The 17,645-nt window shown below is 36.0% G+C and overlaps 1 protein-coding gene across 2 annotated transcripts in view; it reads right to left on the bottom strand.

The window, feature by feature from the left end:
* Window positions 1-17,645, bottom strand: part of LOC124645180 (alpha-mannosidase 2) — a 77,583-nt gene that overhangs the window by 4,597 nt on the left and 55,341 nt on the right. For both annotated transcript variants that reach the window (XM_047184946.1, XM_047184947.1), the window contains exons 3-7: window positions 15,107-15,183; window positions 13,356-13,439; window positions 3,691-3,783; window positions 729-923; window positions 28-139 (exon numbers count right to left, since the gene is read on the bottom strand). In XM_047184946.1, the coding sequence (XP_047040902.1) occupies window positions 28-139; window positions 729-923; window positions 3,691-3,783; window positions 13,356-13,439; window positions 15,107-15,183 (561 nt within the window). The remainder of the gene's footprint in view (window positions 1-27; window positions 140-728; window positions 924-3,690; window positions 3,784-13,355; window positions 13,440-15,106; window positions 15,184-17,645) is intronic.

The raw sequence follows: 17,645 nt of genomic DNA, 5'->3' as shown, positions 1-17,645 counted from the left end.
GATCGTCTCCTAGGAGTAATATTTTACCTTCAATGAACTGGTCGATTAAAGCATAGATATGTGTGCACGCTTCGTCAGGCATCACCCAGCCGCCCGTGGTGATCTCAAGCCGACCTTCCTTGATCAATTTCTTTAATGCCTGTAATAATATCAATAATTACAGCTACTTGACGATTTTCCTGTTACCTACGTGTACTGAGTATCTACTAATTCTACCTAAGTATACAATGTTATTTATGTCTCAACTTGATGACCCGGAATGTATCTTTGATAATGTATATTCGCATCAGTAGACACGCTTCAAATCGTTTAAAACTGAAATTTCCCTCGCCCTGGAATCTAAATATCGGAGTACGGATCCCGATCACATTTCATTTCGCGTCAACTTTTATTTATTCTATCTTAGAGCTACAGATAAATGCATCTGCCAATATAATCGGATCGTCGCTACGTTCGACAATACAGTGGTGGGGAACATTAAAATTGTCTTTTGCTACATTCATTTCACAAAGACTTCCTATGGCTTCTACTATGTACCACATATTACGTAGGCACACATGTTCGCCTCTGTAAACCTAATTAAAATACAAACGACCTATTTACTGTCTGCCAAAGGTTAGTGATATTTTACTACCAGCATCGCGGTTTTAGTACACAAAAACAACAGGGGAATAAATTGACCTTTGAAATAAATTTGCGACTTTGGCTTGGTTTTATTTGCAAGTTACCTTTTGTTTGACAGGGTGCGATCTTTCCCACCAGGCGTTGAGGAAGGATATCTCCGTCCAAATGAAGGTCATGTTCGGGTACTGTTCCAGTTTGTTCACGATGTTGTTAATGATGTTCTTGGTCTTCCATTCGAAGTATTGCTCGAAGGTCTTCAGCCAGCCAGGGTCGTTATGGGAGTGGGGTACCACGATCACCTGTTTGTAAGAAGAAGGTATTTACTTTACTAAAAGAACAAGAAGTAATCTTATTAAACATGGATTAACAATGAATGTAGAAAGTATAACACACGTAGGCTCAAGTTCACTGCCAAAATAAACATCAGTTGTTTTCTTAATACTACTACAAAGACTAGAGACAGTAGGTATTTATTTGTGTACGTATTTTCACATTCAATTTTCAAAGTAAGCCATTGTGTTAAGAAAAAACAACGTTTTTGTTATCGGTGAACTTGGATATTATAATCTTGAAGGTTGACTTGTAAAAACTAAATAGTATTTTCAGTATTTTTACAACAAACATAGACAACAACAGTAAATAGATTCGTCACGAATATAAATGCTACCATGTCGTATGTACGTAACAAATTAAGACATGAAAATAATTTTCAGTAGCAACGACTGGTCACTAAGCTCTAGAGTAGACTATAGCTACTATCCCTACTAATATTATAAATGCGAAAGTAACTCTGTCTGTCTGTGAGTTGACCTCGAGAAAGAACATAGGATAGTTTTTATCCCGGACTTTTGATGAATTCTCTTAGAAACGCGATATAACCGAACGCGGGCGAAGCCGTATTCAGCTAGTAATAATAATAAGGTTTTAAGTTCCATAGGCAAAGTCGGTTGCTGTCCGTATGTAGTATCTGTGGCTATTCATGCTGTCAGTGTCTGTCTTTCAGAGGCTGGTCTATTGTGTAGCACCTTATTATTCATAGCTTAGCATCGTGGCCAGTGCGAGTAATATTTTTTATTTGCTGATCATATCTTGTCGGCGATATTGAAGGCCTTTCAATACTTTTCAGCATGAAATTCATTACGTACATGGTGAGCGTTGTAGTCAAAGTTGTGGACTACGAAATTTTCTAATAGAGTTCCATTTTATTAATGTGGTTAAGGGTTTCTGCAACGATGGACAGTTGAAGTATTCCTGAGTTGTAATGCCTGTTGTGATTTTTATAGTAAACTTACATCCTTTACTAATATTGAAAATGCGAAAGTAACTCTATTAAGAAAACCTATTCAAATGAAATTTATTACACGTTATACATAGGGCATGCAATACCGGTTAACCGGTTTCGTTTTTACCGGTAAATCGCCCATTTTTGCGAGTTTTAAATTACCGGTAAAAATAATATGAAACCGGTAATTTACCGGTTTTTACGTTTTTCTGATAAAATATAGCAATTGTTCATTTAACGTCAAATCTTTGTTATGTAGCCTGAATATAATGTAATGTTGCATACATTACGTATTGTAAGAGTGTTAAAGTTGCTGTTTTTTAGAAAAGTAAACTTGTGTGTCCTTAACTATCTCTAGGTTAGATACAAATCTTCTTTCTCATCTTAATTTATAAAATCTAAACAAATTGTATTCATTCGGTTATTCTGTTTTTCCTCATAGCTGTCAGCTCATACAAGGTACAAATGCTTATTGCTTATTTTACCTACTCTATGACCTTACTGAGCAAGGGCTTTTACTTCACCACCATGCGGACAGCTCTGAGGACACGGTGGAGCACACAGTCCAGGTGTGCACTGCCTGGGAAGGGTACCGCGGTGTTGTCGTCGAGGCAATAGGCAGCGGCGACCTTTCGCGTCCTTCCCTGGTTCAAGCTATGGTCCGGAGCTAGAGGGAATGGGAAGCCGTCGCCCCTTCTGCGAAGCAGTCATGCTCGAGAAGGAGACGGCGGAGCGACTGCGAGTAGCACCTCTCATCCCAGCCGCTGTAGTGGACCAGGAAGACACCACGGGCGCCAAGGGTCGAGAGACGACTCCCGGCCACCGTAGGCGTCGGTCTGTGGGCGGTGAGTTCGGGTGGCTCATCGTTTCACCGTCTGCATAGACAACAGACCCGTGTCAGCAGCACGCGTTGTTCCACAGGCTCCTCAGGGAGATGTCAGCAAACCCAGTGGGGCCCAGCAGGGCCAAGGCCTGCCGGGGCCGCGGGATTGTTCGAAAGAGTTACCGCTACCCTGGTCCATAAAACACCTACTAAAAAACATGGGTTTTAAACAGAAAGAGTCTGTCATTTGATGATTTACCATAAAAAAGGGCTTTCCCTTCAATGAAAAATATATTTTTTACGGTAATTCTTAGCGTTTATCCCGTCTTGTGACGGGGTCGGCTTTCCGTATCTTCCTTCTTCCACTTCGCTCTATCCTCCTGAATAGATATCATCTTCCTCTTCGAGTTCGCAGATTTTCATGTCATTCATTACGACACTCAACCACCACGGTTTCGGCCTGCGTTTGCGCCTTTGACCGGGTATATTGAGATTGAGTATCACATTCACACTGCCGATGTCCTCAGGTGTCACTCCTTTTTACATGTCCGTACCATCGCAGCCGTTTTTCTTGCATTTTGTCGGCAACATCGCGTACGGATGGTACTGACATGTTTTTTGTTACGGCCCACGACACAAAAAACGTTTACCACCTTATACTTTGCATATTTATTTAGTTTTTACTTTAAGACTACCCAATCTTATTGTTATAATATCACATTTTAAAAAAATTACAAAAATTACCGTTTTACCGGTTTACCGGTAAAAATATTTTTATTACCGAATTTTTACCGGTAATTTTTGTTTTACCGAAATTGCATGCCCTAGTTATACAGTATAAAGCCTGGGAACAGACATAGGCTACTTTTTACCCGGTTCCTAAAAGTAGATCTCCTGGGACGTGAGTGATACCGCGGGGAACAGTTGATACTAAATATATGTATGTTAATAGATTACTTACCTTCAGCCTAGGTCGGTTAGAATCATTATGAATCCTCTCGTAGCGATCCTCGAACGATTTGTCCCAAAACTCCTTAGTTCGCAACCAGTTCGGCTGAAACAAAACTAGACTTATTCATAGCCCTTTTTAGAAAAATACAAAAAATCTATTCCTATACGAGCGTCCTAGATCTGTCGTTAGATTTTTTATGAATTACAATACATACACTCACAATATTTTTCTATCTATGTAGAAATATATTCAGTCTTCATGCATATTGTATTTCATTTCTTATCTTTTAGCAATTATTTGTACGACTTTATACCTTTTGTTTTCTATATAAATTACTGGATTTCTTGTCGCATATTTACGACATTTACGCTAAACAAAGAACAGTACTATTGTATAAAAACAAGAAACAATCGAAGGTGTATTTTCCACCACAATGCCTCTGTTAATCAATCAATGATATAAAACACATAAGATACGCACATACACACACTCGTACAATCCGCAACTTTCATTGGTTTACATTTCAGAAAGCGAGCGTGAATCTCCGATGCACGACGCGGCTAGCCGTCAGACTGAGTGCGCTTCAACTCACTCGTGCATTCATATCATTATGAGTACCTACTTGCGTTGACACCACCACGTGAACAACTGTGCCTCTTTATCATTGGCATGTTTAATTTAATTTACTAATCAGGTTGATTTTTGATAGTTAATTAATTTTATCTCTCGCTCCGGATTGCCGTCCCATCGGGCTATGAGAGTGAAGGAGTAGAGTGCACCTGTGTTTGCGAAAATGGTTGTGCGTTATAATATGTCCTGCGCTGCTAGTAGACGCCGTGGGTTACAATCGATCTGGACGCCTCTCACTCTTTGCTACATACAAAAAATGATGAAAGATGAGGTTCAAAACTGGATAATTCCTACAAAAATATGTTTCGCATATGATATGACCAGCCAAGTAACCATCCACTTCAGTCAACTCCCTACTTTATATTTCAAATTAATAAACAGCCCAGAAATGTCTACATGTCTCACTAAAGTATCATTTTACCCAGTAGTTGAATGTTAGAGGCAGATACGCAGCCGTTTCGTGTAAACCGTTATTCAGTTGCGGGCGCTTAGACTGAAAGCTGACCGCGAGATTATGATAGCCGGGCGAAAAGCCGGCTCAGAAACGGGAAAAGACAGGAGCTGCTGTTGTATTTATTAGCTTTGGTTTATTTGAGTGTAAGTATTTTTTTAAATTCAAACTCCAAATATTTATTGCAATCATAAAAGGTACATAGGTGTTATAAAATGTAGTACATACGTGATACCCTGTCAGGGCGCAGCAATAAAGTTTTAATATAAAATGACTTACAACACTATAAATGCGGAAGCAACTATCTGTCTGTCCGATTTTCAAGTTACAACTACTATAATAACTGAACTGATTTTTACTCTATTCTATGAAAGCATGTTCAACTGTACTCGAATTTTCTCTCCAATAACAAAGAGATTTCAATTTTTTATTTACCTACCTCAAAATCTGTACATTATATTTTATTGAACTGATTTAAATTTAATTCGGTGGCAAGCCTAGACCCTGAAAAAACACAGGCTTCATGTAATCGGGGCACGGGAAGTAGGTCCTTGGGAAACAGGCAGGTTTCTACGGTCATATATTTATGTAAATACATCCATATATACAAGAACTTTCATACACTAACGAAATCAACATGTATCTCTGAGCCGTTCGAACAAAATAGTTTCGTATTGGCCATGCATTATTTATTTATCCCTACAATTCATTAACTTGATTACTCAGGACCAATCAAGGTAAGGGGTATCTCGATACTCGACGATGGGACGGATCGAATTATTCTGTTTTTTGTTCCGTACTATGGTAGAAAACAATTACGTATAGCACACTGCAGACAAAATGGTAGGCCGACAGTTGTGAATTTTTTTAAAGAAAATCTAATCAAAGTTGTCTGTCGGACTTAATACTACTAATACTTAATACTTTGTAATTTGAGTACTACCATTCATCTCCATACTGATTTACGAGTCCAAACAAAGTATCGGCCGACTAAAAGTTTGCAGCGTGTGTACTCTTAAAGACCGCTTCTCGTCTCAGTCGCGTGAAACTGAATTCCTGAGCAAATTCACTCGTCTCACCTTAAAATCCTGAAGTTTTAATATAAAACAAACGAAATGTCATTCTTCGTAAAATACACGAGATGTTTTAGTTTTACTTTCGGAGACGAATAAGCGAGAACAAATACATTTATTATTTGAATGTGCCAAAAGCAACTCAAACAGGTAGTTTCATTTTGTTATAGAATATGCGAATGCTAAATATCTCGGGATTTGTTCTTACTACCAGGTGCAATGTAAAATGTTCAAAACATTATTCGAAACAGCTACAGTACAGACGCCCGTAAATTTGATACGCTCCCATTCATAAAATAATAGGAAAATTATTTCGTTAAGGAAAACGTTTGAAGAACTTTTGCGAAAATTGTTTAAGCTTTGTTAACAACATTCTATGGTGATTGCAGCTCTTCATTTCAATGGTGTAATGAAGTTTTAACTGCGAAACAAATGGGAGTATTATATGAATGGGAAAGTTTACCCGCACGAATTTCATGTCGCGTAGTTTTAGATACATTTTCCGACATTGTAAAGGTATTTAATGTATTCGTAAAGGAAATATTTTCAGCGCTATTTAAAATGATAACTTTATAAAGTGCTTCATATCAGTTGTATGCAAATTGAAAACATCAGGTGCATCTCTTTATAAATGCGTACGAATTGTGGTGACTAATGAAAGGAATCAATAGGAACCTTGAATTTACCTAATAGCTGACAATCGATCGACTTTAATGTGTGTGCTTTGGAATCAGAGGCACGCAAGTATGTCGTATGTACTTTATATACTTACGTTTCTATAATAAGGCTATACAGTTTTATTCTTTAATTACTTTTTCAAAAATTAAGATAATTTAATCTTTTTCATCAATATTTTTTGCAGACCAACTTGTAAAAGATACCGTACCACTACTGATTTATATTTTTATACTTCACATGTTCTACAAAGTGCGTTATAAGCCTAATAAGTTTCTTAGAGTCTAGTCCAGTCACTGATCCACCCGTATTGAAGAGATCCATCTTTTTAACATGACATACAAAACACGCAAATAAGTACAAAATCTCTAAAATATTTTCATCTGAACACCATAAAATTATCATCAAAGGGTGATTACGCCATTTTCCCAATAAATAAATAACTCAAACACGAGATGCACTTCAGTAAAGAGCCATTCAAGTTAATAACTAATCAGGAACGCACTTAATTTACCGACAGCAAAGTATTACCTATAAACGTTCACAGAAATTAATAAAATAATATTTCTATCTGAAGCGTCAAAGCTCTGCAATTTTATTTTATTTCTCGAAATGCAGTAGGAATTAAAGAAATCTTGTAGCTCGTGATTTCATAAACATTGTCAGAGACGGCTAAGCCGGGGGATTAATATTCGCTAGAGAGCAGCTTTGTAACAATTCAGTATAATGTCAATTCCTTTCTAGCTTAACAAATTAAAATTTCATTCTGCATTTTGTGTTGTTTGTGCTCAGATTATAAATAAGGAATGGATTCGCTTTTACATTAATAGTTAGAAGTCTCTCTTGAAGTTTTGTGATCTCAGTATTCGGTGAGGTGCAAGATACATTTTAGAATCACGGGTGAAGTTAGTTAAGTAAAGTTACGTTTGAATTCACTCTCTTGCTTGATAAGCTGGTTTCCAAACTCGATGTGAATTAACATTAACAGAAGATTTAATTACGGGGTTCAAAATGCACCTGATGAAGTTTACTGTCTTATCTTGTACAAAGTTTCGAGCAAATCTTACGAATTCATTGACAGTCTTGAGACTAGAACCACGGGAAACTTTTTGACCATATACCTGTATACGTTTCTAACTTATTAGATGTATTATTTATCGATTATTTCATAATACAATTTGCCACTAAGCAGCTACAATGTATTTTCTATAAAGTTTTAACACTTTAAACTTCTATATTTCTCGGTGGATATTTCTGGGCTCGCTATACAATATAATCGAGCAATTTGTTAATGGTGTAAGGTGGAAAGGCAGACAACTTCCCAGCTTAAATGGCGGGAAGACCGACAGGCACGAGGTCGGTTTCCTTAAAAAACCTTTGTTCTAAGTAAAGTTTAAGTTTTTGTAAGAAAAATACAGTCTCTTCAACGCGGAAGGACGACAATATTTTCATTCTAGGAGTCGTAGACATATCGTAGATTTAGTCACTTTTTATAATGACATATCGTGGCAACTTGACTCGGATGCGTTCGATCAAGACAATTAACTACTTTATTTTTTAAACCCTCCGGGAAAACAAGCCCCATGATATATATCACGGAGTAAGCAAATCTACGTTAAACTGCGACATAAGTATAGGCATAACCATATCATGCACAGTAGCAATATTGTTTGCATTGCTTTTGCATAGTCCAATGACCCGAGGGGTTAGCACAACCAAGATAGCTCCATAGGTTAACATCAGCATTCAATCCTTAAGAGGACGAATTGGAATTTTTGGCGCCAAGGATTTCAATTTTTCTCAGTAAATACAAAACGGATCAAAATACAACTTGGTTACCTGAAAGTTCATGATATAAACCTTATTTTGTTAGACGTAGAAACATGATTAGGTAACTTTTATAACAGAGAAAAATACATCAAACATACCTCTTTTTAAAAAGAGATTCACATATTATGGGCATACGGGACCGATTTAAGCCTCTTAACTTTTTTAGTAGTTGAGTATGTACATACTCTTTAAAATTGTAGAAGGAATTTTTATCAAATTATCATTTCTAAATAATAAAATTACAAAACCATTTTGTCGCTTACGACTTTTAGTTATAAGCTAGCGCGCGTATTGTTATCCTCGCCCCGCTCAGACGCTCCGACCCCTTTTGGCGCCTTAGATGCGCGTGCCGGTTATGGAATTATTGTTGACCAATTCCTCGCCTTAACCAAAACGAGTCAAAATGGGGACCAGCTTTGTAAATTACATAAAGTTTTTGCCCTTGAACGACAAAACCTACACGATTACGAAGCAAATGAATATTCGATCGAGTTCGGTACAAATTAGCAAAGTTAGCAACACGTTCTATTCGCTCGGAATCTGAGATGAACGGGACCATTTTGTAAAAAGACTGTAGAAGTGAATCATGTCCATTATAAAGCATTTTTGTTCGATTTTACAATTGCATGGATTCTAGATTCTTTTCATTTATTGTGTTAAAACATTGTTGCTGCGTGTGAATCACCCCGTGGCAAAGCATTTATAAATATAATATTATGTAGGGACGAAGTATCGCATGTTTTGATTATTTTCGCGGCAGACATTTTGCATAACAGCTGCTAGAAACTGCTATTTTCATACATGCATAAATTAGAGCATCTTGCATTATGATTATGCAAAGTCAAAAAATTTGTAGTGTTAAACATTGTTGCTCTCAACCTGGCATTTTTATATTGTCAACAAAATCAGACGTGAGAAAAGTGAGCTGAAATCTAGAGGACTGAAGCTGAAAGTTGATTGATGTTGGTCCCATCAATCAAGTAGGAAATAAGAGATTATGACCTAGAGTGAAAACTTTGTTTGGAAACTATATCTCAGGTTTATTTCGGGAAGTCCATTCCGGGATATCGGGAAGTAGGTAGCGTGGACAGACAAGGATAACATTCGTTAATAACTAATACGACTTCCATAAAAGTATTAACCTTGGGGCGTTATTCTTTTAATAGATATCACGCCCACACATTGTTATCGTGACAAAACTGTAATTAGTATAGAAATCACTAGTTTAGTAGGCTCTTGTCCTTGATATAAACGGTATTAAAGGATTTGACATATTAATGTTTTTCCTCAAAAACAAGAAGAGTTTTTTTGGGTATATTATTACAACTTATAAATAAATCCTTAGAAATATTATAAATACGAAAGTAGCTCTGTCTATCAGAGGCGCTTTCACGCAACTACTTATCCGATTCAAATTAAAAGTACACAGGTAGTCAACTGCCTGAAAAAAGTTATGTTGAGGACATAGCTAACTTTTTGCCTGGTCGCTTAAAGTGGCTCTTAAAAAACGTAATAGAAACCGCAGGGAACACTAGTAAACGATGTTAAATACACAAAAGGCCATCTTATTTCCTTAAACTGATGTAATAAGACACGGCAGCAGAGAATGTATAAACAGCATTGAGAGCAGCCCGCGGCGTGTAAACTAAGGAAGAACCGAGATAACTGTGCTGTTATAAATAGCCAATAAAGACTAACTACAAAACAACTATGTTGCCGTGATATCCTTACTTATTATAAACGAGAATTAAGATAGCGTTGTATCTTAAGTTAAAATTTTAAAGGGTAACGATTAAGATGAAAGTTGATCTTTTTTTATGGGAAATCATCAAATGATCTCTTCCGCTGTGAGTGCAGCGCGAGGGAGTGTTAGACTCTTACTGACTAAAACCCATCATGTTCCTTACTAAGCCCTTTACGTAGCAACTCGTGGTAACTGTTCCGTACAACGCCGCAGTCACGGCCATAGTGGGCCCCGCTGATCAAAGTTAAACTTGAATTGTAATATTAATATTAACTACTCATGCATAATACAATAGAAAATCAATTGTGCCTCGCGTATATCTGCGCCACTGTATACCGAGTTAATAGAGTGATTTGATTTTATAATAAATCGTGAATAACTCCATTTATCAATAAGGGTTGGCGCTGTTACAACCTCGAGCCTGGGAGGGCACGTAAAGCCGGCGTCCCCGAATGCTACTCAGTAGCAGTCGTTGATATAATTCCATGTAAGTGACCGTCTGGCGGATTTGAGAACACTCTGACACTAGGGCTTAGGTGATTAAAACCTGCAGCTCACTCGATAAGAAGAAGAATAATAAGGGCTTATGCACACTTTTGTTCTCCGCATCGATTCACTCGCGTTGACATTGCGTTTAAAAAATAATGCGCATATGCTCCAAGAAGGTCAAAGGGTCGGATAACCAATTATGAAAATTACATTAAGTATTATAAACCTTGACAGTGCACCCATTATAGTTGTTAACAACGTCGACAGGAGCCTTGGTCAGTGAATAATAAATTAGCCACTTGGTCGATATGAAAATGATTGGCTGGTCAAGAAAGCATTGACAAAGAACAATGCATTTTACCTTTACCTCATTATGCAAGACCGGCCACTGGCTCGCTTTATTCAGGTTAAGTTTCCGTTAATAATTTATTAAGTAGTTTCTTTAACTTAGTAGTGGGACTGACAATTTATTGGTTGAGCTGAATGAAAAGCTTGAATGAAAAGACTTGAGATTTTAACTGGTTTTGTATCGGGATGCGGATGGGAGCTGTCGGAATCAATTACTTAGCGATTGGAAATTGAATTTTAACATTAGCTTCATATATAAATTATGTCGAATTGCAATCTGAAATCGAAAAACCGCAGATGGATCGGTTATTATTATCCGCAATTAATCTTAAATGTTTTATTATATTTTTGTTATAACATATTCAACTTGATTCTTTTATCTCATCTTTATTGAATTCTATGATTATTTTTTTCATTAGGTACATTGTTTAAGTAAAAACACAAACAATGTGAAATATTTTATGAAAGCCAATAAAATTTGAACTATCCAAATAAAATCTTAAAGTATTTCATATATTGGTTTGAAGCATGTATATCGAAAGATATTTTCCGATGTAACCTGAACCAATAATATCGCAGGCATTCGATTAATCGATAAAATATGTACGCTCAAGACTCGAGAAGGTACCCTTTTTAGGTCAGATACTACAAATCTAGAACAAAAGTGTAAAAGATTAATTTGAAATTGATTTATTGAATGGTGTGATGAAGTCATCATTACCAATTATTATATAGTCCGGTCTTTGACCAAAAAATGAGTGTAGGTAAAGTTAAATTAATTCACAACAAGCAAATTGAAATTTGGTGAGATCGTTTAAAATTATAATAATAAATAAAATTACAAAGTTCCCCCTGTATGCAAAGAAAAAAATATTCAAGATCAAAGGCAAAAAATAAGATTTTTTTGCGTTTTTTTGTGATTTCCAACAAACGATAAGTTTTATCATAATAATATTTTTTGACGCTTTTTAGTTGTTTGTTTCACTAGGATAGTTTTTGATTTTTATTGTAAATATGTATTGTAAATATCTATGTAAATAATTTCTCAATAAATAATATACCCAAAGTAATAATATCTTCAGTAAAATTGTAGATTATAAAATTATCTATGAACTTATATAATACTTTTTTTCCTACGAGCCACTGTTTCGGAGATATAACTAATAATTAGTAATTTTTAGCTTGTTGTGAATTTGTGTAAATTCAAATGTCTAAATTGACTGGACTATTAGTGGCGTGGTTACTGTTTTGAATGAGAGTAACGAAGTGGAATATTCAGTACAATCGATGGTCAGACGGCCAGTTTCATAAGAAGCTTAGAGGCTCGGGGCGGACGGCCGTACGGTGCCGAATTTCACCGCAATAATTAATAACATGAGTAGTTACCTAAAAGGCCTCTGAACTTTGATGGCACTCTCAATGATTTCGGCGTAAGTGTATTAATTGTGCTTACGGCTTTTCAGATTGATGGAATGTGCAAAATGATCGTATAGTAGCAATCAGTTTAGGTTTCGTACTTGTTGAATTTATACAAACTTCTTGCTATTGAATGGCTCTATAGTATGGAGAGCACGCTGGAAACTTAGCCGTTTGTTTTTGCTCATGAATAAGTATGAAACTGAATGGTAGTACGCGGATTACAACGATCAGGTATTTACCCGGTATCAGACCGACTGAAAACTTTGATTAGAGTATAGATTTTCTTAAAAAAATTGATAACCAACGTCACTGTTGACCCACTGATTAGTCTTCAGTGAGTGTCTCTTTCAGAGTGATAACCGTATAAAATCCATTCAGTATAAGATGATTTTCTTGAGTAATAAATACGTAGTATCAAGTAAACATGGTGTTACCATTTCGTAAACGAAAAACTGGCCGCGCGTGACAGCCGCACGTGAAAAACGATAGTAAAAGCAAACATAGTCGGTTAATTACACTATTGCTGTATATAATATAACATAGGCTAGTAAAGTAAAATGCGTAATGCGTGAGATTATAGAGGTAGTAAGTAGGCCGGTCGGTTGCGGCGTGGTCGGGCGTGCCAGCGACAAATGTATTGACGCGCCACAATCGTAAATGCTTGAATACGTTCGTTATGCGTTATTTAATGAATTTAAACTTTACTTTTGAAGATATACTCTGTAGCACTTATGTAAAAAACGTGATTTTTGTAGCCAGAAATGATTTTAAACCAATTTTCATAAAATAATCAGTAACTCCACTTCCTTCTGACCTTGTCCCTATTTCGTGTTTTTAGTCCTCTCAGCATGTTTTTTTCTTCTTCTACACATATTTGTCATCACAAGTAACTTTCTTTCCATCCATATTGTCTTTCACACGATCCATCTAGGTATAATTTCTTCATAATCAGTAACTCTTAAGGTTGGCTTGCAATCTGTCTCCCACTAACTAATTTAGTATATTTAGTACATACCTGAAACTCAAAAGTCGGGTAAATAGACACGGTGTCGATGTCAGCAACGCTTTCCTTCAGCACTGGGCATTGATCCGGGGCCGGCTGTCAAATAAAACATACAGTTAAGTCTATGCAATAATACTTATAATGTTACTAATAGATTATACATGCTATACTATTGTAATAGAGATGACATTTTTTGTTAGTTTGTTCGTACTCGAGTCTACTAACCTACTGAACCCATTTGAAAAATCTTTCGCTGTTGGGTGGCTACACTATTCCCGAGTAACATAGGGATATACATATAATCCGGGAACAGGCAGTAGTTCCCACGGGATAGGAGTGAAACCGCAGGATATAGTAGTAGTAGCTAGTACTAGACATTGTAAAGAAATTAATTACTTTAATGACGACCGCAAGGCTTATAAAAGATGTTGTTGAAAAATGTAGAGAAAGAAATAATTTTCTTTTCACAGGCAGGGTGGGAAACGAGTTTTGATAATTTTAGATGACTGATTATAGGATTTTAATTAAACCTTTTCATACTAACGTTTCAATTAAACGTTAAGTACCTACTGCAAAATCGTACAATTTCATTTTACAAATAACATGTAGATAACACGAAATATCTTTAAGTTAACAAAGTAGTTAAAATTCTATGAACAGTTTATTTCAATTAGCTTAGTTTTTTTCTTGGACTTCTTTGTATGCAATTCTTACATACGTATTAATTTTCTTTGAAATAATTTAGATAAAAAATTGTTCAGGAGAAATCAACCAATATCAATACATTGGGCTTAAAATTAATATAGAGTATGACTGAACATACCATGAGCTTTAAAGTATTTTTTTCATAAATAAGCCTTATTCGACCAGTAAGTACTTTTTAAAGTACCTATAAAAATAGTTATCAGTTACAGCTCGAACCTTTATATGCTCGTGACTTTTTAAATTATTTTATTTTAGTTTCAATGTACAAATGCTAATACGAAATATTATTCTCTGTAATCTGGACTTTCAGCGCATCAACATTTAGCTTAAATGTCTCTATTTATTTCAGTCAACATACCTTTGACTTTTGTCAACAATTATTTCATAATTAACACGAATATGATTTACTAAAACATTATAAACAAGAAGCAGTTGAATAAATTATACTCTGAATAACGTACGTAATTAAATACATAGTAGAATTTATTTGTTTTTCGGGGTGCTGATTTTAATTACGATTTGATATTAACCGGATATTTTTATACTAGCTTCTGGTAGAAACACCCGCGACCTATGAGAACTTCTCTAAAAATCCGGATAAAAAGCCATTCTCGATAAATGGGCTATCTAACACTGAAAGATTTTTCAAATCGAATTAGTAGTTCCCGAGATTAGCGCGTAAAATTAAGTATAAGTAGATTACACACCTATGACTTTAGAGTTTAGACAATTGAAGCTAAAATGAAATGAATGCAGTTCAATGGGTCGAGTACCATGAATGCAAAACTGATAGATACAGCTATACAATTATAGCAAAATTACTGCTAAAGAAACCAGAAGATAGTATGTAGACGCGATATATTTTCATTTCGCATTGAGCAAGCCTGATGATTAACACCTTCTCTGTGTGAGAAGAGGCCTATGCCCAGCAGTTGGTTTTAGTCACTAAGAGTCTGAACCTCACGCAGCTAACCCAGGAGGAGGGATAATTTGATGATTTCCCATAAAAAAGAGCCAGATGTTAACAGCTAATTTACTTGGTACATTGGAATACTTGCCTCGTCTTGTCCTGGGTAGTGAGTATGCGGTGATTTCAGACGCAAGTCTAAACCACTGGGTCCTGGTATGGTAAGTCCTGCAACAAAGAAATACAACTATTAGTTTATTTAATTTTTATTTTAAAAATAAAAGACATTGGACAATGAATTTGTTTGTTATGCTTTCATAGTTTTTGTTCCAATCGTTTTACACACTTAAATAAACAGTAGATGTATTTTATTTCGGACTATATTATGCTTGAAAACAATTCATTGGTATCGCTCAATAAAAACAGGCGATTCATAATAAAATGTAATGTTATTGCAACAAAATAACATTGAGTTGTTATGTTTGCGTTTTCTGTTATGATTATTATGTCTATGGTATTGTACCTAACGTTGTCACGAGCACCCAGTTGCCTTGTTTCCTGCACGAACGTTATAAAATACAAAATGTCGGCACATCCGGCCTGTTGTCAGCCTACCGGCAATCGTTATTTGACACATTTGGTTCCGGCGATTGGTTTCCGCTGACTAAAGGCAAGTTTCACTACCCACAAATGGCTGATAATCTCGTAGTTTCCGTAAACCTCATAATTATATAAACTTAGACCAGTCAAAATCATGAACAAAATATGCCCAAATTGAGAACTTCATATTACTATAGACATTGTAAGATTGGTTGGAGCAAAAGAAAGAGTACTACGTGAAAGCCGACTGAAGAGCTAAAACTTAAGCACCTTTAAGGCAACACAAAAAATCCATTCAGTTTCCACAATATAAGAAGTAGGTCCTACGTACATATGGTTTTCATTCCGTGAAAAGGTGCACGAGTAGGCGACTTTTGTAAGCTCTCGTGAATGGAATCAACCGATTTCCGTAATAGTATCTTCGGAACTTGTGGCAACTAGTGTAAAATATCGATGTTTTGTACACGAATAGAAACTAGAGTTTCAAAGCTTCTGGGAATAAAAGTTTTGTAAACAAATATCGTTTAAGCATCGAGTTATTTTTGTTGGCCACTTTACTTTTGGTTAAGAATTTATGAAATACTAGCCGTTTTCCCACTATTCCACTGGAATTTCCGTGGGAACTCCTGCCCTTACTGAGATAAAATATAGCCTATGTTACTCGGAAATAGCGTAGCTTTCCAATTGTGTAAGAATTTTTCAAATTGGTTGAGTAGTTTCGGAGCCTTTAGTCACTTTACACTTTTACTTGGATTGAGTTTTTTTGCTTCCTAAATTTCAACAGTTTCCTCTTCCTCCCTTAAATATATTTTTTATGGAACCAGAAATATAGTACATTTTCCAAACCATCACGCATCATTGCAAGTTCATTACATAGCTACATCAGCAATGATTAGTCCCTACCTCACGTAGGGCACCTAATCTCTCGCACATACGCAGTAGAGCGAACACTGGGCCGACATTAATTTGGCGCTAGAATTCCACGTGGCTTGATCATTGAATATCCAATATCGTAACAAAGCGACACTATCATAATTAGACTGTTCAGGTGACAGACGCTCTTCAGTGAGATCGATATTACTAATAACTTTGATAGATGTTGATACACACTATATCAAACTTAACATAACATTGTAATTGTTCTATGGGAGAGTAGGGACGCATTTAAGTATGTATGAAAGATTGCAAGGCAAGCAAAAATAACAACAGTGCAAGGAATCACGAATTCCAAAAAGAGAAATAAAGGGTCTAATTATATCACATTTCGTAACTTATGTTTGGAAAATAATTGGTAATGAGCATATTGCCAAAGAATCAGGTAAAAATCTCAAGACTACTTGTAAGATATTTCTACCAAAGTACTCTTAAAAACTACTCGACCCCGAATTCGTTCAGCAGCTCTTGTCATTAAAATGGCAATTCAGCAATTTTAATAAAGTTCATTTTGACTGATTATTTTACATGTCCAGTACTTTCATACAAGCGGATTTTTATATGCTAAGGAAAGCTTTCGTAACAACTGAGTGGAAATGCGCTGGTGTGAAACCGCTGTCACAGAATTAAATAGGTAAGTTTAATTTCAATATCATTACATGACTTCAGAAATTGCCATTAATAGAACGCAAGCAAGACATTGTTTAAGTTAATAATTTTATGATCATCAATTTCATCTACTAATATCTACTAACTACTAATTTACACGTCATTAGCCAGAAATTTCGTACATAAACTCAAACTCAAAAACGATTAAAATGAGGCTGATAAATCAGCACTTTTCGAACGTCAAAAACAAAAGACAGCTCCCAAAACGCCTGCCCTTCACCACTTCCTATGTGTTTTTGCTGGGAAGATATTTAAACAATCAGATTTACCTATTGAGGACTCGAACTACAAACCTACATTACAATCAGCACTGCAACTAAATGGCGGAAGCTACTACCATACACCTTTACCAGTGCAGTAGAACGATTCAATCAGCGACACCGGCAGTCGCGACAACAAAGGCGCTTGTACATCCATCATCATGCAACTGCTGACAGCTACGATGGTCCCTCACATGAACAAAGCGGCTCCCACAATATCATCCCGAT

Source organism: Helicoverpa zea, chromosome 31 (assembly GCF_022581195.2).
Source record: "Helicoverpa zea isolate HzStark_Cry1AcR chromosome 31, ilHelZeax1.1, whole genome shotgun sequence".
NCBI classification, from domain to species: domain Eukaryota; kingdom Metazoa; phylum Arthropoda; class Insecta; order Lepidoptera; family Noctuidae; genus Helicoverpa; species Helicoverpa zea.
This window is presented reverse-complemented; position numbering and strand designations above follow the sequence as displayed.